The sequence below is a fragment of the Leptopilina heterotoma genome, unplaced genomic scaffold, assembly GCF_015476425.1.
Source record: "Leptopilina heterotoma isolate Lh14 unplaced genomic scaffold, ASM1547642v1 Lhet_68, whole genome shotgun sequence".
NCBI classification, from domain to species: domain Eukaryota; kingdom Metazoa; phylum Arthropoda; class Insecta; order Hymenoptera; family Figitidae; genus Leptopilina; species Leptopilina heterotoma.
Window position 1 is genome coordinate 4,734,982 of NW_025111157.1, and position 24,460 is coordinate 4,759,441.

The following is a 24,460-nucleotide window of genomic DNA, read 5'->3' on the forward strand; positions in this document are numbered from 1 at the left end:
AGGAGTGCCAGGGGTGGAAAAGATTCGAAAGAAATTAAAAAAATATTGGAACCGGAAGTATGAATGGAGCTTAACCTTGACGGCAAATGGTATTAGTGTTTTTTAACAACTCACAAACACAAGTACACTCAACTGTTAGTGTGTGTGTAAGATTTCGACACGAAAGTGACTGCACAGTGCAACTGACTGATGTCAGTGTAAAGAATATTGTGATTAAGCAAGAAAATATTTATTAGTGCTAGAAAAAATGTTAAAGTGAATGCAGCAAGGATTCGTTAATATTCCATATTTCAAAATGTATACTTTGTGGGCGATATGACAGAAAGGTGTTCATCATCAGACTCCTCTTTACGGGATATATTTTTAAAACCATTACAATGGGGTCTAGATTAAGGTATGTATTTTCACTTCTATTATTCCGTTATAGTTATTCTTTTTTGTTTAAATGTCTCCTCTTTCAAGTGTATTTACATTGTCACGGTTAAATTATTTTAGAAAAGAAATAGAAATCATTTGCACGCATTTTTTTTTTTTTTGCCTTTCAACATTCAATATGACGGTGATTCATCCTGTCTCTGTTTTTTTACACAATAAAATATACACATATGATTCCTACAGTGATTTGAATGTTTGTATTTATTAATTATGAACTAAAGTAAGGTCGTTGGAAAATTCCTTTGCATTTTGGAACAAACACTTTGTCATATGGCGCAAGGTCTTCTTCTTTATTTAAAAAATAGAAAAAAATTTCAATCTTTATTTAAAATTATATATTAATTAAAACGTAAATTAATGTTTGAAATTAAATTTTTGCTAGGATGAGGAAAATGACAAAACGAAATTTTTTTGTAAGATTTATTTTTTTTTCGATGATGTCATGTTTCATTTTTTTTTTAATTTTAGGGAAAATGTGAAGCATATATTCGAGTGCTTCTGTGAAATAGCTGCACCTATAGGAGAGAAACAAGCCTGGATTCTTCAAAAATATCCTGACACATTTGCTGATCAGGAAATATTAAAATCTGTTCCAAAATTCGCGTATCCTTGTGAAGTGGAAAAGTAAGTTTTTAACAAAATATTTTTCAAAATTCAAATGATTTTTAAAAAATTGTCTTCTTTTCCCAGTCAACAGGTACAGCATTTTTCGTTTGTCCTGACCAGTATAGACTCGAAATGGACTTTTGGATTTTGTCGACACGATCCTAAAACAACAACTGCATTAGTTATTTTAAGTGCATTACCATGGCACGAAACGTTTTACATGTTAGTGGAAAATCATTTTATTTCTTTAGTTTAATTGTAATAATAATACTTTAATTAATTATTTAACATTCAATTACTTATTTACATTATAAAATTAATTGTTTGAGTGAACATTATTTGTTGTTGGGCATTAATATTTATTAATTCACAATTATTTCTTTTTTTTGTCACCATTTTTTGTTCTACGTAATAAAAAAAAATTGATGCGTAGAAAAAAGAATTGTAATTACAAATTACGTTTTAGAAAATTCATTTCCATTTTAATATAAATTCTTATTAATTATTAATTTCTTTTTAGATTCTTAAATCATATTGCTACATTAATATCAAGTAAAAATGCTGGTGATTTAGTCAAATTTTTGGAAGATGTACATAACACTGCAGTTCCAGTGTGTGGAATTGCTGCCAGTATTCCTCTTCCCAATACCAGTACTGTAAGTTTTTTCAATTTTCATTAATTTTACAATTTTATTTATTTTTCTTTTAATATTTTATTTAATATTATCAGTTTGGCGTTTCTTTTCAATATATATTTTAGAATTTTTATTAACTCTTTTTCAAGGTATTTCTTTGCCAAAGTCCGAAACAATTCCAGTTACCCAGTATACCAGAAAATGTGAGTAAAATTTCGATTTTAAACATTTAATGAAGAACAAAACAATTTTTGTTTTAAATTTAAATTAAAATAGTAAAAAATAATTAATTCAGTGATAGAGAATTACAATTTTGATTTTACTGATAAATTTTTATTTTATTTTATTTTATCCAATAATAATTATATACAATTTTCTAATTTATCTTAATTATATTAAAATACAAATTTTTGAATAATTTCATAATCAGAATTTTAAAAAATCATTCATTAAGTACATAAATAATTATTATTGTTTATATCTTCAAAAATTTCAATTTCTTCGCAAGAATTCGATTATTTTTGTAAATAGTAAAAATTTTTGCAAAAATTCAATTATTTTCAACAAAATTTTAATAAATTTTCTCTAGAGAATTCAATTATTTCTTTATATATAGTAAATCTTTGCAAAGATTTATTATTTTCAATAGAATTTCACGAAAGAATTCAATTTTTTATTCAATTCGCTATAAAAGTTTCCAAATAAATTCAATTATTTTCTAAAATTTTAATAAATTCTCGAAAATAATTCAATTATTTTTATAGATAAATAGTAAAATACTTCCTAAAATTTTTATAAAAATCCTTCTAAACAAATCAATTATTTTCATAAATAATAAAATTCTTCGAAGGAATTCAATTATTCTCAATTTTTTTTTTTTTGATAAAATTCATTACAAGAATTCAATGATTTTCAATACATTAATTTTAAAATTGAAAATATTTAAAAAGAAAAGTTAAAAACTTTTTTATTAAAAAAGTTTGTAAACAAAAAAGCAAACAAAACAAATAACTTCAAACTGCGAATAGATTACCGGAATTCAACGATTATTAATATAGATTTTATTTATATTTTATTCGATACTTAATAAATTAATAAATAAATAATAATAATAATAATAATAAATAATTAATAAGTAATAAATTAATTTTTAATTACTATTTTACAATTTACAATCAGTTTAATTTGAGTGATAAATTATTGGAGTATTTCTTTTAAAATGAGATTTATGTTTAATTGCAGAGAAATTTAACAGAATATTTTAGCGCTGTGGACACTTATAATATGATGATAATATTTGCCTCTATGTTGTATGAAAGACGCATTGTGTTTACTTCAAAACGACTGTCCAGGCTGAGTGCTTGTGTGCAAGCATGTAATGCCCTTATTTATCCAATGATCTGGCAACACATTTACATCCCAGTTTTACCACTTTCGCTTATGGATTATTTACTGGCGCCCATGCCATTCCTCATTGGCGTTCCTTCATCGACTCTTCAGGTCATTACTAATTTTCAAATAATAAATAAAAATTAATTTAAAATTAAAAAAAAATTTATATTTACCACAATTCGGAATTAGTATTAAAAAAAATTCGATTGGTATTCAGCCAATTTCATTGAAATTAATTCATTCTCTTTTTCTACATGATAAAAATAATAATAATAACAATGATAATGATAATATTTTTATTAAATTTTAAATTTCTCCTTTTTATTAGTAAAAATAAAAATTAATTCATCATTAAATTAAAATAAATAAGTTTCAATTATGTTTTAATTTAAATAATTAAAACAAAAATAAGTAATAGAAAATAAAAATAATATTAATAAAAAAAAATAAAATAAAAAAATAGAAAAGATAGAAAAACAGAAAAACAGAAAAAATAGAAAAAAGTAAATATAGAAAAAATAGAATAAATAAAAAAATAGGAAAATACATAGAAAATAAAATTTTTAAACATAAATATATACAAAGAAAACTAATATTTCAATGAAATTGTTTCCAAGATGCACCACGTGGAGGTAACCAATCATGCATCTCAAAATTAAAAAATAAAAAAAGTCCTTATTTAGGAATAAAATTTCCTTCTCTGCCTTTTTTTGAAATAATTAAATTACACGATTTCGAATTATAATTTTGGATTAATAAAGAAAATTTTTGTTTCACAGAGGGTGAATAAAAACGACATGGGTGAAGTAGTTGTTTTGGACGCTGATAGTAATAATGTTGACACACCATTTCACGACTTAGAATCTCTTCCACAGGACGTAGTAAGTATTATAAATAAATAAATAAATTATTTACAATTTTTATTGAAACTGAAGATTAAAAAAAATATTTTTCTTTCCTGCAGGTGACGAATTTAAGAAAAGCTTTACGAAATAGACCAGCATTATTGGGAGACGGAGTTTCGCGAGCATTTTTACGTGCTTTAGTGCAATTGACTGCGGGTTACAGAGAAGCTTTGACTTTACAACAAGGAGTCAGAATTACTTTCGATCCAAATAAATTCGTCGAGTGTAGACCACTGTCCATGCAACCGTTTTTACGAAAAATGCTAGAATTACAAATATTTCAACAAGTAAGTGTTTCAAAATGGAAAATAACATTAATTTACACATTTAATTGATTAAAATACCGCCGAGATAATCAATTAATACTAAACATCGAAAAAAAAATTTACTAAATACTAAAAATCGGAAAGAGAATTTACTAAATGTTAAAAATCGAAAAATGAATTTATTAAATACTAAAAATCGAAAAATGAATTTACTAAATACTAAAAATCGAAAAAGGAATATACTAAATACTAAAAATCGAAAAAGAATTTATTAAATACTAAAAATCGAGAAAAGAATTTACTAAATACTAAAAATCGAAAAAAGAATTTATTAAATATTAAAAATCGAAAAATGAATTTACTAAATACTAAAAATCGAAAAGAGAATTTGTTAAATACTAAAAATCGAGAAAAGAATTAATTAAATACTAAAAATAATATTATAGTACTTTAATAATTAAATTTAAATAATTATTTGAATGATAATTTAATTTCTATTTTCTATTCAAGTAATTAATTTCGAGTAATATTTCGAAAATGTTTCCAGTTTATAGAAGAAAGACTGCATATGCTTAATTCAGGACTAGGATTTTCAGATGAATTTGAAATAGAAGCTTGCAATTATTCGGACAAATCTGGTAGTAAATTTATGCAACAGTATCGAGAGTGGACATTCGCAATGCGGAAGGAGGGTTCCGCGTTCATCCGTAGCGTCAAGGATAAAGTAATAAAATATTTTATTTTTAAATTCTTCTTCTGATTAATTCAATTTTGATGGTAATATAAATTTAATAATTTCAGGCAAATCCCGCTGTCAAGTACGCTGTCAAATCTGTGAGTTTTTATTCTTTCAAAGCTAAACATTTCAATTACAATAATAATAAAAAAATATTATTATTTAGTTTATTAATTTTATTTCTATTTCTTCGCTTATTGGAGAGAAATAAAATAATTAATTCAAATCAACTTTCTTCTTGTTAATTAATATAATTAATGTATAATTTCAGGTGAAAGACAAAGGAAAGGATATGAAAACGGCATATAAGGGTCTTAAATGGAAAGGTGAAAGTTGTATTTTAATTTCTCGTCAGTTTAAAAAGAACAAATGGAGAATGATTATTTTTAAAAAGCTAAATTCTCTTCTCTTAGGTCGATCGAGTAGAGCTGAAAATAGTATGCGCTTCCCTCAACCTAGATCCGCTCCTAGTTCACCTACTTCCGAAAGAAGAGCAATTTCCTTTAGTTCGCCATCAAAATCACCGAGTGGATTTACGGCCACGACCAGTTATCGCAAGGAACTTCGATTGCGCAACAGTAACATTGATGCGAGGTTCAAGAATTATTCACTTATTTTTTTTTAGCAAAATAAAGAATTTACAGCAGTCAATATAAAAAGAAACAAGAAAATATATAAAAATAAATACAGGGTTGCCACAGATCAGGAAAATCAGGGAATTCAGGAAAAAGTCAGGGATATTTATTAAAAATACTGGAAAAAATTCAATATTTAAAATTCATAAGATTATTATATTTCGGATAATAATTTATTTTTAAATAACGATTAATTCTTTAACAACTATTACAAAATTATTACTTATAAATTATTTAATGAATAATTTTATTTAAATATTTTAAAATTAATTCAATTTTAAATGATTTGTGTTTACAATTTTCATAAATAAATGAACTTTAAAAGGTTTTAATTTAAAATTTTAGAAAATTTCAATTTTGAATGAATTTAATAAAAAAAATTTAAAGAACTTAGATTTTTTTTAAGTTTTAATAATTCAATTTCTTCTGAAATCAATTTAATTTTTTAATATACATTAAATTAATTATTAAAAATCATGGATTTATAGAAGAATTTCAGTTAAAAACACAAAAAATTAAATTTTAGAGAAGTTACAAATGTTTGAAGAAATTCAAAATTAATTTTTTGTGGCAACCCTGAAATATAAAAATATTAAAAATAGAAATACAAAAATAAATATAAAAATACAAATTTTCATAATAGAAAATATTCAATGTTGAGTAAAATAATTTTCAGAAAAAAGTAAAAGCAAATTTTCTCCATTATTATTTTGTTTTCGAATTCAAATTACAATAATTTCTTTATGTTTTACAGTAGAAAACAATACTCTCCACTGAGTCCAAGTTCTCCCGAAGAACCAGATTCGCCCCCAGAACGACTTAATATAGATCTAATGCATGAACTTCGAGATGTGATATTTCCGAACACTCCACCCGTTGATAGAACAGTGAGTAAAGAAAATTTTATTTCAACAATCAATAGAGTGGAAATTTTATAAATTTCATTTTTCCCTGCACAAGCTGAAATCAATCATCTTCATTATTTCTCTTTAACTCTTCAGTACAAATTATTATTATTATAAATAATTTTCCAGTAATAATTTAATTATTAATGAAAATTTCCATGTTTATCGTGAATTAACTAATACAATAAAATCTTTAGCGTCCAAATAGTTTAATAATAGAGAAAATAAAAACGAAGAATATCGAATATTTTTATTTCCTCTATTAGTAAATTAATTAATTGTGTATTAATATTCAGTTGAATTTAATTTACTAATAGTAGTAAATCTCTTTTTTTATTATTATACGAACTCAGTGTTTCTGTTCTCAAGTAATTAATTTCTACTTCTTAAATATTTTTCATATTGAAAATATGAATTTTATCTAATTAATAATTATTTTACAAACATAATTGTTTACTATATTTTTTATTTTTTTATTTGTATTTGTATTTGTATTTATTTTATTATTATTAGTATTATTTTTTTTATTTGCTTTCTCAAATCAAAAAGCGAAAATGACAAAGAAAGATTAAAACTCAAGAAAATTATTATAAAAAAATATTGAAATTTAGAGTACTTAGGAGTTAATATAAATTAAATGTGATTTTTAAAAAGCTTTTTTTTTAATCATTAATGAGCTTAATGGAAAAAAGTAATGTCACTCAAAAACGTTAATAAAATTGGCGTTTTTGGTGAAAAAGCAGTTCATCACTTGCTCCTCTGATTTTGCACTTTAAACTCATCTTATAGTTTTTTTTCTTTTTTTTTACCTTAATTATTCCAATTTTTTGTGTTTTTATTGTTTTTATTCCTCTGTATTGTCCGTAGTAGACAAATGTCAATGAAAATGTGCATGAGAATATTAGTCAATTTCTATTTCATTTTCATAATTTTAGTGTCTGTGGTTTTATTCAGTGTTGGATTCCCAAATATATTTTTTTTTCGTATTTTTTTAACAGAAGTGATTAAAAAATTTTGTTAATTCTTCAAGTGTTAATTTTTGAAAGTTAAACAAAGATGCAAAAAAATATGAAGAATATTTAATAATTTTATGATTGAATACAAAATAGTTACGATTATTATTGTATTTTCTATTGTAATTAAATAACTAACATAAAGTAAAAAATTTTGAATAATTTTTTTGTTCTCGCATATCCAGTGACTAAATTGCTTTTTCGCACCGTAGATTTTTAAATTAAATGACAAAAAAATCAGCTTGTTTCTCTTTTTTCTTTTTTTTTTTTTTAGTAAAGGATAAAATTTAAAGCTTAAGAATCAAGTTTTTTTATCCAACAAGTGAGAGAATGTTGTGCGTATAACCTTTCAGTTGAAACCAGTTCGAAGTTTAGACAGCTTGAGACCTGCATGGAGTGGGCGCTTGCGGCACGGCCCTTTACCAATTTCCCAAAATTCCTTTGAAATTCCTCCAAAACCAAAATTCAATCCCGAACCACCACAAGAAATTTTATCAAATCAATTATTTAATTTGGAATCGAAAAAAATCCCCACCAATGTTAAATTAAAAGAATCAATTCAAAATTCTAGTGATTTTACAAATTCAAAATTAGCCGACATATCGCCCCTAATTGAAATTTCTTCGAATTCGAAAAAAAATACAGAAACCACAACTCACGAAATAATTAATCCCTCGAATCCATTTGCGAATAGTGAAATTTTAAAAATAAAAACAAATGGACAAAATTTGGAAATTGATGTTAAAGAAAAAATTACTGATAAATTATTGGAGGATCCATTTGATGATGATTCGATTAAGAGTAATTTACAGGATCCTTTCGATACAAGTCGAGTAATGATTCCTATGAATCCTGTATTGCATTCCATGACAAATCAAAATTCCATTAATTCTCATCCATCACAACCATTGAACACTGAATTCTGCTCGTCACACGCTAAGGTAAAAATTACCACTCATTTTTTTCGTTGAATTTTCCAAAAAAAATGTTTTGTTTCTCGTTGAGTTTATTTGTCGTAACGTCCTATTTATTATTTACTTTCACTTTCCTTAAGTCTGTTGAAAATATTCAAAACACAATTATTTCCTTCCAAAAGAAAAATTTCAAACTAAAAATTCTGTACAAAATAAAAATACTACTTCTAGTGCTAAAAAAAATAACTCGGTATTCCTTTTTTAATTATTTTGTAAATTAAAACATTTCATTTTCTTCGAAACAATTCAATTATTTTTATAAATAAGAAAAATTGTTCTCAAGAATTAAAATATTTTCATTAATAATAAAATTCTTCAAAGGAATTCAATTATTTTGAATAAAATTTTAATGAAATTTCTCGAAAGAATATAATTATTTTTAAAAATATTATTTTAATTCAATTATTTTCAATAGTTTCAATACAAATTGAATTATTTTCCAAAATTCTGATATAAAATTCTTCGAAACAATTCAATTATTTTTGTAAAATCCTCTAAATTGTTAAATTCTCCGCAAGAATTCAATTATTTTTATAAATAAGAAAAAGTTTTCGCAAGAATTAAAATATTGTCACAAATAATAAAATTCTTCAAAGGAATTCAATTATTTTCAATACAATTTTAATAAAATTTCATGAAAGAATACAATATTTTGAAAATATTATTTAAATTCAATTATTTCCAAGAGTTTTAATAAAAATTCAATTCAAATTCTTGAAATGAATTCAATTATCTTCAGAAATAATTAAATTGTCGATGTTCTGAAAATAATTGAATTCTTGTAAAGTAGTTATAAAAAAAAATTGAAAAAAATTGAATTAATTTCAAGAACATTATCAATATTTGAATTGAATTTTATTAAAAATTTTTTATATAGGTAATTGAATCCCTGAGAAAGAATTTATTATTTCTACAAATAATTGAATTTTTGCAAACTTTCAAAAAATAAGTGCATTTTTGAGAAGAATTTTATTAAAACTGTATTTAAAATATTTGAATTCCTGTAAAGAAATTTATTATTATTACTACAAATAATTGAATTTTTGCAAAATTTTTAAAAATATGTGAATTTTCGAGAAGAATTTTATTAAAGTTGTATGAAAAATAATTGAATTCCTGTGAAAAATTTATTATCTCTACAAATAATCCATTTTTGCAAAATTTAAAAAAATGAGTGTATTTTTGAGAAGAATTTTATTAAAATTGTACATATTTAAAATAGCTCATTGAATTCCTGTGAAAAATTTACTATTTATATTATTGAATTCTTTCGATTCTTTAAAAATAATTTAATTCTTCATAAAATTCAATTATTTTCCAATTTTTTCATAAATACTTTATAAGAATTCAATGATTTTCAGTACATTAATTTCAAAATTAAAAACATTTAAAAAGGAAAATTATTTTCAAAGTTGGGAAATAAAAAAGCAAACAGCAACTAATTTCAAACTGCGAACCGATTACCGGAATACAATGACTATTAATATAGAATAGAAAGATTACTTTTATTCCGATTATAATTTTTTTAGTTTGAGATTATTTCCATTAATTCAAAATCCTTACAAAACAATTATATTTTTACAGGAGACTTCCGAGAGTCAGGATTTAATAAGATTAGATTCGACAAATAGCGACGACGATTTCGATCCACTTCTAACAAAATCGCGATTTAATGCTCCAAATCAAATGAGTCAATCGTTGAACATTCCGCAAATGGGAGAAGGTCTCAGCAATCCACTATATCCATATTTTCAACCAGCAAATCAAAGTAGCGCTGAATTAAATCAACCCCAACAGCATCCTGAGAAATGTAAAGATTTAGATTTATTACAAGAATATGGTTTAGATTTCAACAAATTTAGCCTCACCAATGGCGCCGCTTCTTCTTCATCTTCATCGACTTCAAAAATTCCCTCGCAATTTAGTCAGGACTTTTCAGAAAATAATTTTAGCATAAACAATTCATTTGGAGCACAATTTAGCGCTCAAACAGTCAAATCGCAGAATAATTGGACCAAATTCGAGTAGAAAAATTATTTACCTATTTAAAAAAAAAGAAAATCTGTGTTAGAAATTAATTAATGATCGAAATAGTTTTACTTTCTATAAAGAAAAATTAGCAGGTATAATATTCAAATTACAGCAGTTTTAATTTTACTAAAAAGTTGATCAAAATAATAACAGAAAAATTAATTTAATTAAAAATTGATATTGCATAATTTTAATTATAATCAAGTTTTGAATGTTTAAGGAACGAAATTTATTTTTTCTGCAACTTAAATTTTTATTATTAATAATTTGGCGTCACTATAAAAAATTAGTTTTTTCTGAATGTTCATTACTTAAAATAAAATAAATAAAAGTAATAAAATAAAATTTACAAATAAAATAAATAAAAATAAAATAAAATTTAAAATTTAAGTTCTTAAAATAAAATAAATAAAAATAATAAAATAGAATTCATAAATAAATAAATAGTAAAATAAAATGTAAAATTTAAGTTTCTTTTTTTGCAATCAATAATTTATGGAAATATAATAATAAAAAATATTTCATTCATTTGAACGTTCAAAACTCGTTGATAATTTTTAATTAATTTTATTTAATTTCATTTAATTACTTAACTTTATTTAATTACTCTTATTTATGTTTTGTTAAAAAATTAATTTTAACAAAAATAATTTTCTTTTAATTTGAAACTAAAAACAAAATCAAAACTCTGGTCCAAAATTACTAGAATGAATATAAAATTCGAGATTATTTGCACTTTATTTTGTATACAATATTATAAGACAGTCTGAAAAGTCATTAGTATTATGTAACGAATAAATTAAGAACTAATTATTTTTTTTTTGTACGAATAGCACACAGACGGCTCAATATTTTTCGCAATGTTCGGCTGTACGAAATGAAAGTTAACTGTTCAAGTTTCTGTTTGAAAAATATTTAATTGAACATTTTCGAAATTGTACAGTTTTTTGAAATTTAAAATTAATATAAGTTTTAATTATTGTTGAGCAATGAAGAAAAAGAAAATCTTCCATTTGCAATAAAAAAAATATGGAAAGTTTTTTTATTTATTAGAAGAAAAATTATTTTTCATTTGGTATAATCAAATTTTTAAATATATGTAAATTATTTTATAGAAAAGCACTGAAAATGAATGACAAGCAAGTGCCAAAATTGAAGACTTTATCAAAAAAATGTTTTTCTTTTTTCACATGAAAATTTCAAATTGGAAAAAAATTCACGGTTTGTAATTTCCATAAAATAGAAAAGAATTCATTTATTATGAATCTGAATGTGCAAAACAAAAAAAAAGGAGAGAAAAAAGAAAAGCTTACTTAGAACCGAGCACAAGGTCTTACGCATTAGGGAAATTGAATCTCCTGTTGATAACATATCATAATTATTATAATTGTAAATAAAAAAAAGAAGTTTGTATAACTTAATATTTATGTAAATACTAAGAATTTCTAGTTGCTAAGAAATTGACAGTTTCTAGAAAAGAAAGTTATATAGTCAATGTTTGTGTTCTTCCTCTTGTTTTTCATTTCTATGAGGTTGAACAATAAAAATAAAAGACCAATATTAAATCTGGTTTTTTTAAAATGTTATTTTTTCGAAATGCTTTTAAAAATGATGTGGCACTAAAAATGAATCAACTCGCCTATAAATGTGTGTAATCTATTTTAGATAATGCAATTACTAAAAAGAATGCAGGACAATATTTTTTCGAAAATTGTGATTGTTATAATTAATATTATTATTTTTGTTAGTTAATATTTTCAGAACTGTTGTTATTCTCAAAATCGTACAAAAGAATTCATTGAGATTCTTTTTATGCAATTTTACAAGAAATAGATCATTATAAAAACAAATACTCACTTGTCTTGTATTGATGAAATCAAGCTTCCATTCAAAACTTTTTTACATAATAAAAATATATTTTTTTTGTTGAATATGTCCAGGGACTGTGTAATATAATTATTTCAGCGTCAATAGTTGAAAGTGTGTATATAATATAAAACAAAGCAATAGTTAAAAGGCACAAATAAATTTTAATAAAATACCTTTGTTGTTTTTCTTTCGAATAAAATGCACTTTGCAAAAATTGTGACTTTTTTTTAACTTTAATTAATTAACTATAGCAATTTTCCAAAATTCTGATATAAAATTCTTCGAAACAATTCAATTATTTTTATGAATTTTAAAATTTTCGGCAAGAATTCAATTATTTTTATAAAAAAGGAAAATTCTTCGCAAGAATTAAAATATTTTCATAAATAATAAAATTCTTCAAAAGAATTCAATTATTTTCATAAATAATTAAATGTTTTGGAGAAATTCAATTATTTTCAATACAATTTTAATAAAATTTCTCGAAAGAATACAATATTTTTAAAAATATTATTTAAATTCAATTATTTTCAACAATTCTGATAAAAAATTCTTCGAAACAATTCAATTATTTTTATAAATTGTAAAATTCTTGGCAAAAATTGTAAATTTTTGTAAATAATAAAATTCTTCTGAGAAATTCAATTATTTTCAATACAATTTTAATAAAATTTCTAGGACAAAATTCAATTATATTCAAGATAATTTTAATAAAATTTCTCTAACAGATTCAATTATTTTTAAACATTGTAATAAAATGTTGTTAAACAATTTAATTATTCTCAAAAGTTTTTAATAAAATTCTTTGTAAATTTCAATTTCATAATTTTCAATTAGAATTATTTTTAAAAATTACATTATTTTTTACGAAACTTTATGAAATTCTTTAAAAAAATGTAATTATATATATTTATAAAAACTAATAAAATTGTTTAAAAGAATTTAATTTTCTATGAATAATTTTGATATAATTTAATAGAAAAATTATTAATTACAATTAATATTAAACACGATTATTTTAAAAACTTAAAAGAAATTCTTCACAAAATTCAACTACTTTCAAAATTTTCAGTGAAAATTAGATATTTTTAAAAAACCTCATTGTTTTCAAGAAAATAGAAATAAATTCTTTAAAACAATTCAATTATTTTAAAGAATTTTAATAAAAATCTTGTTAAGAATTAAATTATGTTTACCACAATTTTAATTACATTTTCTCGACAAAATTCAATTACCTATTTAAAAAAAATGTTGATAAAATTCTTAAAATAAATTGAATTATTTTCAAATTTTTTGAAAAGTACTTTGCAAGAATTCAATGATTTTCAGTACATTAATTTTAAAATTGAAAACATTTAAAAAGGAAAATTATTTCCAAAGTTGAGAAACAAAAAAGCAAACAACAACTAATTTCAAACTTAAAAAAAATGGTTTTTTTATAAATAAAAAATAATATAGATTTGAATTAATTTCTAAAATAAAATCCTGTGGATAATTTAATAAAAGAGAGAATTTAAATTGAAAAAATTTTATTTTATAAATATTTTACGAAATTGGGACAACTAGAAATTATTGTATAAATTTCACATTTTCAAAAGCGTTTCCATTGCTTCACAAAGTTGATTTAATTCACCTTTGTTGTTAAAAAGTTTTTCGTCGTTCATCTTTTGTACTTCCTCGGGAACTTTTGTGCTATAATCAGTAGCTGACATGCTTTGTTCTAATCTCTGAACAGCTTCTTTCAGTTGTTCTTCTTTTTTCTTCAGTCTCTCCAGTTCTTTTTGAGGATCAATCAAGCCCTGTTTATAAAAAAAACACTCAAAGTAAATTTATTTCCTTTTTTTCTTATTAACTTTATTTATTTATTTTACTGACTTTAATAATTTTAATTATTTTACTAATTTTACTTATTTTATTTATTTTATACATTTTTAGAGTTTAAATAAATTAATTTTAGAAATTAAGCAATTTAATTAATTAAAAATATTTAATTCGAGTTTGAAACTTAATCCTCACCTTTAGAAGCAAATGAACTTGAACTTTATCAGAAACGGTTAAAATTGCACAACCTGCTGGAATTTCGCCGATTTGTAAATGAGAATAGGCCAAAGTTCCGATCATCATTAAATACTGGGAGATTTTCTCCTTCAGTGATTCGTCACTACAGACAATAAATGCCTCGGTTTTTGTTTTATTCGGTAAGAGGTAAGTTGCACGAGTCGATCTTATTGTCCTCACAATTTTTTGAGCGAAATCGACGTCTTTTTCGATTTCCTCATTCCTCCATGGACACTAAACAGATGAAAATTAAAATAATTAGAACAGAATTTCAGAGTTTTTAAAATTTTGCACTTGAAACTTATTTAAATTTAATAAATTAGAAAACAACTTTTATCTTTTAAAGTAACTTTAATTTAAAAAACATAACTTTAAATTTACTTCCTAGTATTTTTTCAGTATTAAAAAATTTCTTTTCGTTATAATTAAAAAAATCGTAAGAAATTTACCTCGAGAGCAGTTGGATAAGAACTAACGCAAATACTAGGATATGTTTGATTTTTTCTAGGCAAACGTTGATAAAGTTCTTCGGTTATGAATGGCATGAAAGGACTCAATAATCGAAGACCAACGTCTAATGTTTTGAAAAGTACTCGTTGAGCTGATGTTTTTTCATCGTTGGTGCCATTTTGGAACACTGGTTTGATACATTCCTGTAAATTAAAATCAGCGACGAATTAGAATTTTCATTTAAAAAAAAACTTTCAGTAAATTGAAATTGAAATCGTTATCAAAGAAATTTAAAAATAATTTCTGATTCTCTTAATTTGGGTTCAAAAAGCACTTTACCAAATAAACATCACACAAATCGTAGAGCCAAAGATTATAACAGGCAGTCGTCGCCGCTGTAAAGTCATATTGAGCGAATCCCTCATCGCAAATTTTAGCTGCATTGCTAACTCTAGAGAGCATCCACAAGTCCATTTTCGACTCCTGACCAGTCAACTAAAAAAAAGTGTTTCGATTAAAATCAATTTCATTAAACAAAATTCCTCCTTTTAGAAAAAATAGGGTTGCCACAAAAAATTAATTTTTTTCCCTGATTTCCAGACAAAATTTTTACTTTTTCCCTGAAGCTAAATTCAATTATTTTCATGAATAATAACATTTTTCATATAGAATTTCAATTATTTTTAATACAATTTTAAATAAAATCCTCGAAAAATGTAATTATTTTCAAAAATTTTTTACAAGAATTCAATTACATTTCACAAATAATGAAATTCTTTGCTGAAATTAAAATATTTTCAAAATCTACTATTTTAATAAAATTTCTCAAAAGAATTCAATTATTTTCATAAATAAATAAAATTTCTCGGAGGAATTCAATTATTTAAAAGAAATGTAATAAAATTCGTTGCAAGAATTCAATTATTTTCATAAATAATAATATTCTTCACAGGATTTCAATTATTTTTCAAAAAATTTGATAAAAATTCATGCTATAATGCTTTTATTATTGAATTATTATCTAAAATTTCAAAAAAATTAATTTTTAAATCAGTTTTGATTAGAAAATTCTACGAAAATTCAATTATTTAAATACAAAATATCGGAGAAGAATTTTATTAAATTTTTTTTTAAATAATTGAATTCTTGCGAAGAATTTTATAAAAATTTTTTTAAATAATTGATTTTTTTCAAATAATTCTGTAAAAATTATGTTTTAAAATAATTAAATTCCTGTGAAAATTTTTTACTTATGAAAATAATTGAATTATTGCGAAGAAATTTATGTAAAATTTGTAAATAGTTGAATTTTTGTGAAACTTTTTTTTTGTGCAAATAATTTCATACTTGCCTAGAATTTTATAAAAATTTTTGAAAGTAATTGAATTTTGAAGAAGAATTTTATTATTTTCAAAGATAATTGAAATTTTGATAAGAATTTTTAAAAATTTTTGAACATAATTGAATTTTTTCAAACATTTGTAACTTCTCTATAATTCAATTTTTTGTGTTTTTAACTAAAATTCTTCTTCAAATCCATGATTTTTAATAATTAATTTAATATATATTAAAAAATTAAATAATTTCAGAAAAAATTGAATTGTTAAAACTTTTTAAAAATTTAAGTTCTTTAAATTTTTTTTTATTTAATTCATTCAAAATTTTCAAATTAAAACCTTTTAAAGTTCATTTATTTATGAAATTTGAAAACAAAAATCTTTTAAAATTAAATTAATTTTGAAATATTTAAATAAAATTATTCATTATATAATTTATGAGTAATAATTTTGTAATAGTTCTTGAAGAATTAAGCGTTTTTTAAAAATAAATTATAATCAGAAATATAATAATCTTATGAGTTCTAAAAATTAAAATTTTTCCAGTACTTTTAATAAAAATCCCTAACTTTTCCCGGATTTCCCTGACAAGTTCTAGTTTTTCTGACTTTTTCCTGAATTCCCTGATTTCCCTGATCTGTGGCAACCCTGAAAAAATAGTCTCTTTTAGAAAGAGGAAAATAGTTCAGGAATTCGGGGATAACTACAAATTCATGCTCTATTTCTACATAGAGAATTTCACCAAACGGAAAAATAGTTTTCTCTACAAAAAATGCAATTTTAATCTAAAAAAAAATGCAAATTTTACTAAAAAAAAACCCAAAATAGAAAATTCAAACAGGAAATTTAAAAATAATCACACCTGAAAACCACCACCATTATCACTTTTTCTACTCAATTTACAATCAAACTGTCCTTCCACTCTAAATCGAGCTTTCTCCTGTTCACTGAACGTTTTTAAATGATTAAACCATCTTTTCAGATGCGGAAATTTATTAAAATCACTTCTCAAGGAGTTGAAATTTCTATGAAGTTCATTATCTCTTTGAGACGGAGTGAATCCATCAGCGTAAGGAAAATTCCCAAGATATTCATTGATCGCTTTCTGAACACATTTTTCATTTAATGTTGAAAGTAGCCACTCATTATTTCCCGCCACCTCAATTTTTCCATTCTAATCGAATAGCATTACAAATGAAATTAATAAATTGAAAATTGAATTTTAATCAATTGAGAGAAGAGAAGATTCTTCTCTTTTCTTACCATTTTCGCATCATCTTCAAAATTAAATCCATCGCCGAGATAAGTAAGTGCAAATCGACTTGCATTCCAAAGTTTATTACAGAAAAATCGATAACCTTGAACACGTTGGATGTCGAGATTAATATCACGACCTTGCGTTGTGTAAGCGCATAAAGCAAAACGCAGCGCATCAGTTCCACATTCGGGAATTCCTTGCGGATAATCACGCTTTTGTCCCTCCACTGCGTGTTTCAGTTCCTTTGGATCGAGATTCGAGTCGTACAGTTGTTTATGAAGATCCTGAAGAAGAAATTTTTTGAAAATAAAAAGTGTATAAACAAAATGATAATAAATAATGATAAAATAATTGTATTTAAATAATAAAATAAATAATAATAAAATAATTATATTTAAATAATAAAATAAATAATAATAAAATGATTTTTAGATAATTAATCATTTTGAGAAATTAAAGAAAATACCTCAAGAGAAATTCCACGAATTACGTCCATGGGATCGATAACATTTCCTAACGATTTGCTCATCTTCCTTCCATGGGCATCTCTCACCATTGCGTGTAAATAAACTTCTCTGAAAATAAATAACAATTAGTATATTATTACGATTTGTTAGACTTAGATATTATTTTAATGACTAAATTTTCTAAATTAATTATAATTAATTAACAAGTAATTAATATTATCTTACTTGAAAGGAAGCTTTCCCATTAATTTTTGACCGAAGAAAACCATTCTGGCAACCCAGAAAAATAATATGTCATGACCAGTTTCCAGCAACGTTCCTGGATAAAAAGCTCGAAGTTCTTCCGACTGGCAAATAGAAAAACAAATAGAATTTAGAAAAGAATAATAATAAATAAATTGAAAACAATTAAATTAAAATTAAATTAAATTAGATTAAACAAATAAATTGTGATTTCCAAAATGTGAAATTCATTTTTTGAAATAATTTTATTTACCTCCTCGGGCCATCCGAATATTGAAAATGGGAAAAGAGCGGATGAAAACCAAGTGTCTAAAACATCTGGATCTTGTTGTAAAGAAATTTGATTGACACTGACTGCAAATCTTTTTGCTGCTTTCTCCCTAGCTTCCTCTTCTGATCGACCACTGACCCAATATTTATTATCAGTCATCTAGAAAGCAAATAATTTAGTTTTTATTAAAGAATTTCTTTTAATTTAAACTATTCATGATTATTAATTACTAGCAAATGATACGCGCGCGGAACATGTTCTTCAATTTATTATTGTTATGCAAATTAAGAAAATTTTTTATTTTCAAATAATTTCATAATCGAAATTTTTAAAATTCACTTATTAAGTACAAAATTAATTATTATTGGCAATTATTTTCTAAAATTTTAATAAAATTTCACGAAAGAATTCAATTATTTTGATAAATAGTAAAATTCTTCGCAAGAACACAATTATTTTTATAAATAGTAAAATTCTTTGCAGGAATTCAATTATTTTCAAAACAATTTTAATTGAATTCCTCAGCAGAATTAAAATGTTTTTAAATAACTTCATAAAATTTAATTATTTCCTAAAATTTTAATAAATTCGTCGAAACAATTCAACTACTTTTATAAATACTAAAATTCTTTGCAGGAATTATAATTATTTTTAATCTAATTTCAATAAAATTACACGAAAAAATTTAATTATTTTCAAAAATTTCCATAAAATTCAATTTCAATAAGAATTTAAAAGTCTCTAAAAATAATTCAATTATTCTCAAAATATTTTTAAAAATTCTATATAAAAATTCAATTACTTTCAATTCAATTTTTAAATATATTCGTAAAAAAATTGAAAGAATTCAATTATTTTTTAAACAACTTTAATTGAATTTTAATTTAATTTCTCTTAAAAATTTAAGTATTTTCAAATATTTTTATAAAATTCTTCGCTGAATTCTTCTCAGGAATTCAATTATTTTCAATATAATTTTAATCAAATTCTTCTTCATAAAATTCAATTGCTTTCAAAATTTGCAATTAAAATTATTAAAAAAACTCCATTATTTTAAAAATATTCAAAAAAATTCTTTAAAAGAATTTAATTAGGATTTTTAAAAATGTTTTTAAATTTATCGCGAGAATTCAATTATTTTCATAAATAAAAAAATTCTTCGAAGGAATTCAATTATTCTCTTGAAATTTTTTGATAAGATTTAAAAAATTTAATAAATAATTTAATTTAATTTAATTTAATTTTTTAAAAATTTAATTTAATCTTTAAAAACGAATATTCACTTTCTGTCAATATTTAAAAACGAATATTAACTTTTTTGCAATCTTTAAAAAAAAAAGAAATTCTTTTAGTGACAAATTTTTACCGAACCAGCTGGAACTGAGGAATCATTAACAGCGACAAAATAAGCCGGAATGCGGTGACCCCACCTAAGGAAAAAATCTATTATGAAAATTCTATTTCTTTACTAGAAAAATAATTATTTTGTTCTAATTAAATAGTATTCTTAAGTAGCAAAGCATTTTTTTTACCAAAGTTGTCGTGAAATGCACCAATCTCTTATGCCTGTCATCCAATGATCCCAAGTCTTTTTAAATTGCTCTGGAATAATTTTCAATTCTCCCTTTTCTACCACTTCCATTGCATTTTTCGCCATTTCATCGCACTTAATGTACCTGTAAATTAATTTTATTTATTGTTTCAGAAAAATATTTACTTTACTCTAATTTATCCATTTTTCTTAATGTAAAATTATTTGTTGTCAATTTTCGTTTTTATTATTTTTTTATTGTCTTTTTTTATTTATACCATTGAGGTTTTATAAGAGGCTCAACGACATCTTTCGATCTACTGCAAATTGGCACAACCATTGGATTATCCTTTGTCTCGACAAATAATTTCCTCTCTGTTAGTTCTTTCAAAATCGCTTTCCTTGCATGGAATCTTTTCATTCCCTGGAATAAAATTTCTTTCGTTATTTAAATATTTACTTTAATTGTTAATAAATATTTGCAATTTATATTAAACAGAAAGTATCTTAAAAATTGAAAAAAGGGACACGAACCGTAAAAACTCCATAATCTCCAATAATATTTCCATCATCGTCAAAAATTGTAATAAAAGGTAAATTATGCCTCTTTCCAATTTCATAATCATTCGGATCGTGAGCAGGAGTGATCTTCACAGCTCCTGAAAATTTAAAAATCGAATTAATATCAGTTTTACTAGATAAAATAATATAAGTAAATTGAAAAATCGCCTTATTATTAATCCAAGTAGAAAACAAATTGAAACTTTGAAATTAAAAATAAAATCTAAGAATAAAAAATGTGTCAACGAAATTATTTCTCACCTGTTCCGAAATCCATTTCGACGTATTCGTCAGCTACAATTGGTAAGCGTCTATCGCAGAAAGGATGCTTTACATTTTTTCCAATCAAATGGGAGTAACGTTTGTCATTAGGATGCACTGCAATCGCAGTATCTCCCAACATTGTTTCTATTCTCGTTGTCGCAACAGTGATTTTTTCCTCTGAATTCTCAACTTCATACGAAAATAGCACTAAAACTCCGAACTCCACTTTTTCATTGTAGCCAGGAATTGACAGCAAAGTCCTTACCGTAAGCTCAACTTTATCCACCTAAAAATTCCAAAATTAAATCTTCTTAATGATAAACAAGTTACAATTTTAAATTAATTTTTATTTTGAATGTAAATTTAAACTAATTTTTATTTTCAATCTAAATTTAAATTCATTTTTATTTGAATCTAAATTTAAATTAATTTTTATTTTCAATCTAAATTTCAATTAATTTGAGAAAAAATTAATCAATGTCAAAAAGCTACCTCGATATCGGAGATTGCACTTTTCAGAGCACAGGACCAATTGACGAGGCGATTACTCCTGTAAATTGTTTCGTCGTCGTGTAAGCGAACAAATGCTTCTGTGACTGCTCGACAAAGTTTTGGATCCATTGTAAAACAGGCGCGATCCCAATCGAAGGAGCCACCCAAACTTTTCAATTGAGAATAAATACCACCGCCTTTCCTTAGAAAAATAAATATCGAAATTTACAAACATTTTTTTACTAAATTTATTCAATAAAAATAGAAAAAATTTACTAACTCATTCTTCCATTGCCAAATTTTTTCAATAAATTTTTCTCGACCCAAATCGTGTCTTGTCTTTTTTTCTTCCTTCCAAAGTTTCTTCTCCACGACAACTTGAGTTGCAATCCCAGCATGATCGCAGCCTGGATTCCAAAGAGTCGTACGTCCCTTCATTCGGTTCCTAAAGAAAAGTAATATTTTATTTCTTTCGGTTCACAACCAAGAAATATTTTTAAATACTAATTTCAGGACTCGAACTAGGCCCGTAAATCCCGTACAGGTCCGTAAAAGTTATTTTTTTTCAAAACCGGTCCGTAAAGTCCGTAATTCGATAGAAAAAGGAAGAAAAGTTCATAAATTGTACGATATAATTTGGATAAATTTAGAGAAATTACAAATGATTGCAGAAATTCAATTATTTTTAAAAGTAATAAAATTCTTCGCAGAAATTCAATTATACTCAAAAATTTTTTTAAATTCTCGTCAAAATTTCAATTGTTTTTAGAAATAATAAAATTATTTTCCAAAATTCAATTATCTTAAAAAATTTTATTATTTATGAAAATAATTTAATCATTTTTAATATCTACTATTTTAATAAAATTTTCCAAAAGAATTCAATTTATTTAAAAAAAATTTAATAAAATTCTACGCAAGCACTTCATTTTATATGATTAAAAAATAAAAAACCAACAAGTAATATTTTTAAATACTAACCATCTTGTGATTGCGTCCTCAACTGCATTAGTCAAAGCATGTCCAAGATGAAGGTAACCAGTGACATTAGGAGGAGGAATAACCATCACGAATTTTCCATTCGGATTTTCTTCCGATATACTTTTTCTCTAAAAACAAAGTAGAAATCAAGACTTAGTACGTTTTAAAAAAAATACATTCCCTTCAAATCAAATTAAATCAGAAAGAAAATTATAAAGAATTAAAATTTAAATCATTTAGAAAAATGAAATCTACATACTCCATATTCTGGTTTGAAGAATCCTTCCTTTTCCCACCAGGAATACCAAGCAGCTTCGACATATTCTGGACTGTAAGCGTCTGGCATAGGACTTGTAACATCTTTCTTTGCTCCAGGCGAAGTATTTATCGTATACTTGGCACTTTCTTTCGATTCTTTCTTTTTCTTCTCAGGTTTCTAACAAAAAAATATTTTCCGATTAGTATAAAATAATTATAATATAAAAAGCAAGAGGAAATAAAGAATAAATTTTTGAAACTGTTTTTTCGTAAAAATTAGACAAAAAAGAAAGTTGCATAAGATATTAGGATCATAAACGAAAAATTAGATTATCAGGTCATAATCTAAAGAATCAATCAATCAATTAATTGATGATGAAATTTTTTTCCCTAAGAGATCACAAAATGAAACTTTCACCTGAAAGTTTTTTTTACCTGAAATTACAAAAAATTATACACAAGATCTATTGTTAATAAATGTATTAATTTAGTTTCAGGTAAACAATTAGTTGACAATAGTCAATTTTGACTATCGTTTCCTATTTCATTATAAACAATAGAAAAATAAGACACTTAAGCCGATCAAAAATGCCATATGGCAACAATCAAAAACTAACCTTTTTTAAATAACATTCAATAAATTATAAAAGAAAATTTTAATAATTTAAAAATAAAATTAACAATTTCCAAAAAGACAAACCTCAGTCTTTTCTGTTGCACTTTTCGCCGCTGTAGAAAGTTTCTTTTCCTGTTTCTGCTTAAATTTCTCAAGTTTTGCCAATTTTTCCTTCTCCTTTTGCAATTGTTTTGCTGTTTTCTGTGGAGGTGCTTCTCCTTCAATTACATTGTTCGTATCAGCCATTGTTACACTATTAATCAGAAATTATTTTCAAACAATTTCTCCAGTAATTAAAATAAAGTGACAATTTAAAAAATAGAAAAATTAGACTTCTCAACTCCACATGTCAAGAAACACTCAACAACACATGATGAGAATGTCAAGAAAGGTTAGGTTAATTAACATATAAAATTTATAAAATGTATATTTCGTAATATTTTTGACATTTAATAATGTTTAAAGAAATATTGCTTATCAACATACCTCGAAGGCTAATAATATATTAGAAGAAAGATAAAATCTTTGTGAGAGATAAATAAACAGCAGCGAATAAACAAAGAATTCAGAGAGATAACCTCAAAAGTAGAGTTCAAATAAAACTCAAAACGTTCATAAAGTGCAAGATCATAAGAGTCTTTAATAAGCGACAATTTTAAAATGGAAAAAAAATTATTAGTAGTGTTTTTTAATATCAATTTAGAGAGTTTAATTAATCCTACTTGTCAAAATTTCGAACTTTCACTTCAATTAATTTTGAATTTATTAATAGCAAATTTTGAATTTTCGCGGTTAAACTTTTCGATATTTGCGAGATACGTTTCGAGTTTCGATACCTCACCATAGCTGGGTAGGTATTTCGTAAGTACTGCCGACATACGCCATCTGGTGTGACTTTTTTCAACTACTTTTGCAATATTTCTCAGTGAGTTCGTAATCTATGTTGTCAATTAATACCAACTTCCGGAGATTTAAAACCACCGTTAATTCGCAAAAAGTTGTTATTGTTTGTGACATGAAGACAGAAGTTAAAAATTTATAATTTGAAATCACAGTGATATTCATGATATTGGAAGATTCCTACGATTCTTATTATTTAATGGAAGAGAATATTTAGTCTTTTACAATATTGGATAATAATGGAAATGATAAAATTCGCAAAAAGGCCTAAAAGAACCAAGTGGAATGAGATGACTGCTCTCATCAGAATGTTGAGTAAGGTAAATAGGTTAAGTTTAATATTATTTATATTGTTTTTATTACCGTATATA

The 24,460-nt window shown here is 24.0% G+C and overlaps 2 protein-coding genes across 5 annotated transcripts; one reads left to right on the top strand and one right to left on the bottom strand.

Moving 5' to 3' along the window:
• Window positions 1-114: 114 nt before the first annotated feature.
• On the top strand, window positions 115-10,547 carry LOC122510356 (DENN domain-containing protein 1B). 2 transcript variants are annotated; one of them, XM_043624935.1, is made up of 15 exons: window positions 115-394; window positions 904-1,059; window positions 1,126-1,263; window positions 1,562-1,697; window positions 1,826-1,879; window positions 2,919-3,176; window positions 3,848-3,949; window positions 4,033-4,260; window positions 4,787-4,963; window positions 5,041-5,073; window positions 5,247-5,301; window positions 5,389-5,569; window positions 6,365-6,497; window positions 7,882-8,469; window positions 10,087-10,547. In XM_043624935.1, exons 1-15 carry the CDS (start codon window positions 378-380, stop codon window positions 10,528-10,530), a joined length of 2,700 nt encoding a protein of 899 aa, XP_043480870.1. In that variant the 5' UTR covers window positions 115-377; the 3' UTR covers window positions 10,531-10,547. The 2 variants fall into 2 exon arrangements, with proteins under 2 accessions (XP_043480870.1, XP_043480871.1); XM_043624936.1 differs by lacking the exon at window positions 7,882-8,469 and having other exon boundaries at window positions 117-394.
• A 3,367-nt stretch (window positions 10,548-13,914) lies between these two features.
• LOC122510358 (valine--tRNA ligase) lies at window positions 13,915-23,819 on the bottom strand. 3 transcript variants are annotated; one of them, XM_043624942.1, is made up of 19 exons: window positions 23,676-23,819; window positions 23,274-23,442; window positions 22,575-22,751; window positions 22,316-22,443; window positions 21,615-21,779; window positions 21,335-21,536; window positions 20,840-21,128; window positions 20,552-20,676; window positions 20,296-20,441; window positions 20,019-20,162; window positions 19,853-19,916; window positions 18,469-18,645; window positions 18,198-18,319; window positions 17,972-18,080; window positions 17,511-17,789; window positions 15,250-15,405; window positions 14,910-15,113; window positions 14,419-14,694; window positions 13,915-14,201 (listed from the first exon to the last, which is right to left on the bottom strand). In XM_043624942.1, exons 2-19 carry the CDS (start codon window positions 23,433-23,435, stop codon window positions 13,986-13,988), a joined length of 3,141 nt encoding a protein of 1,046 aa, XP_043480877.1. In that variant the 5' UTR covers window positions 23,436-23,442; window positions 23,676-23,819; the 3' UTR covers window positions 13,915-13,985. The 3 variants fall into 3 exon arrangements, with proteins under 3 accessions (XP_043480877.1, XP_043480878.1, XP_043480876.1); XM_043624943.1 differs by lacking the exon at window positions 23,676-23,819 and adding an exon at window positions 17,110-17,421 and having other exon boundaries at window positions 23,274-23,569; XM_043624941.1 differs by lacking the exon at window positions 23,676-23,819 and having other exon boundaries at window positions 23,274-23,569.
• Window positions 23,820-24,460: the final 641 nt, after the last annotated feature.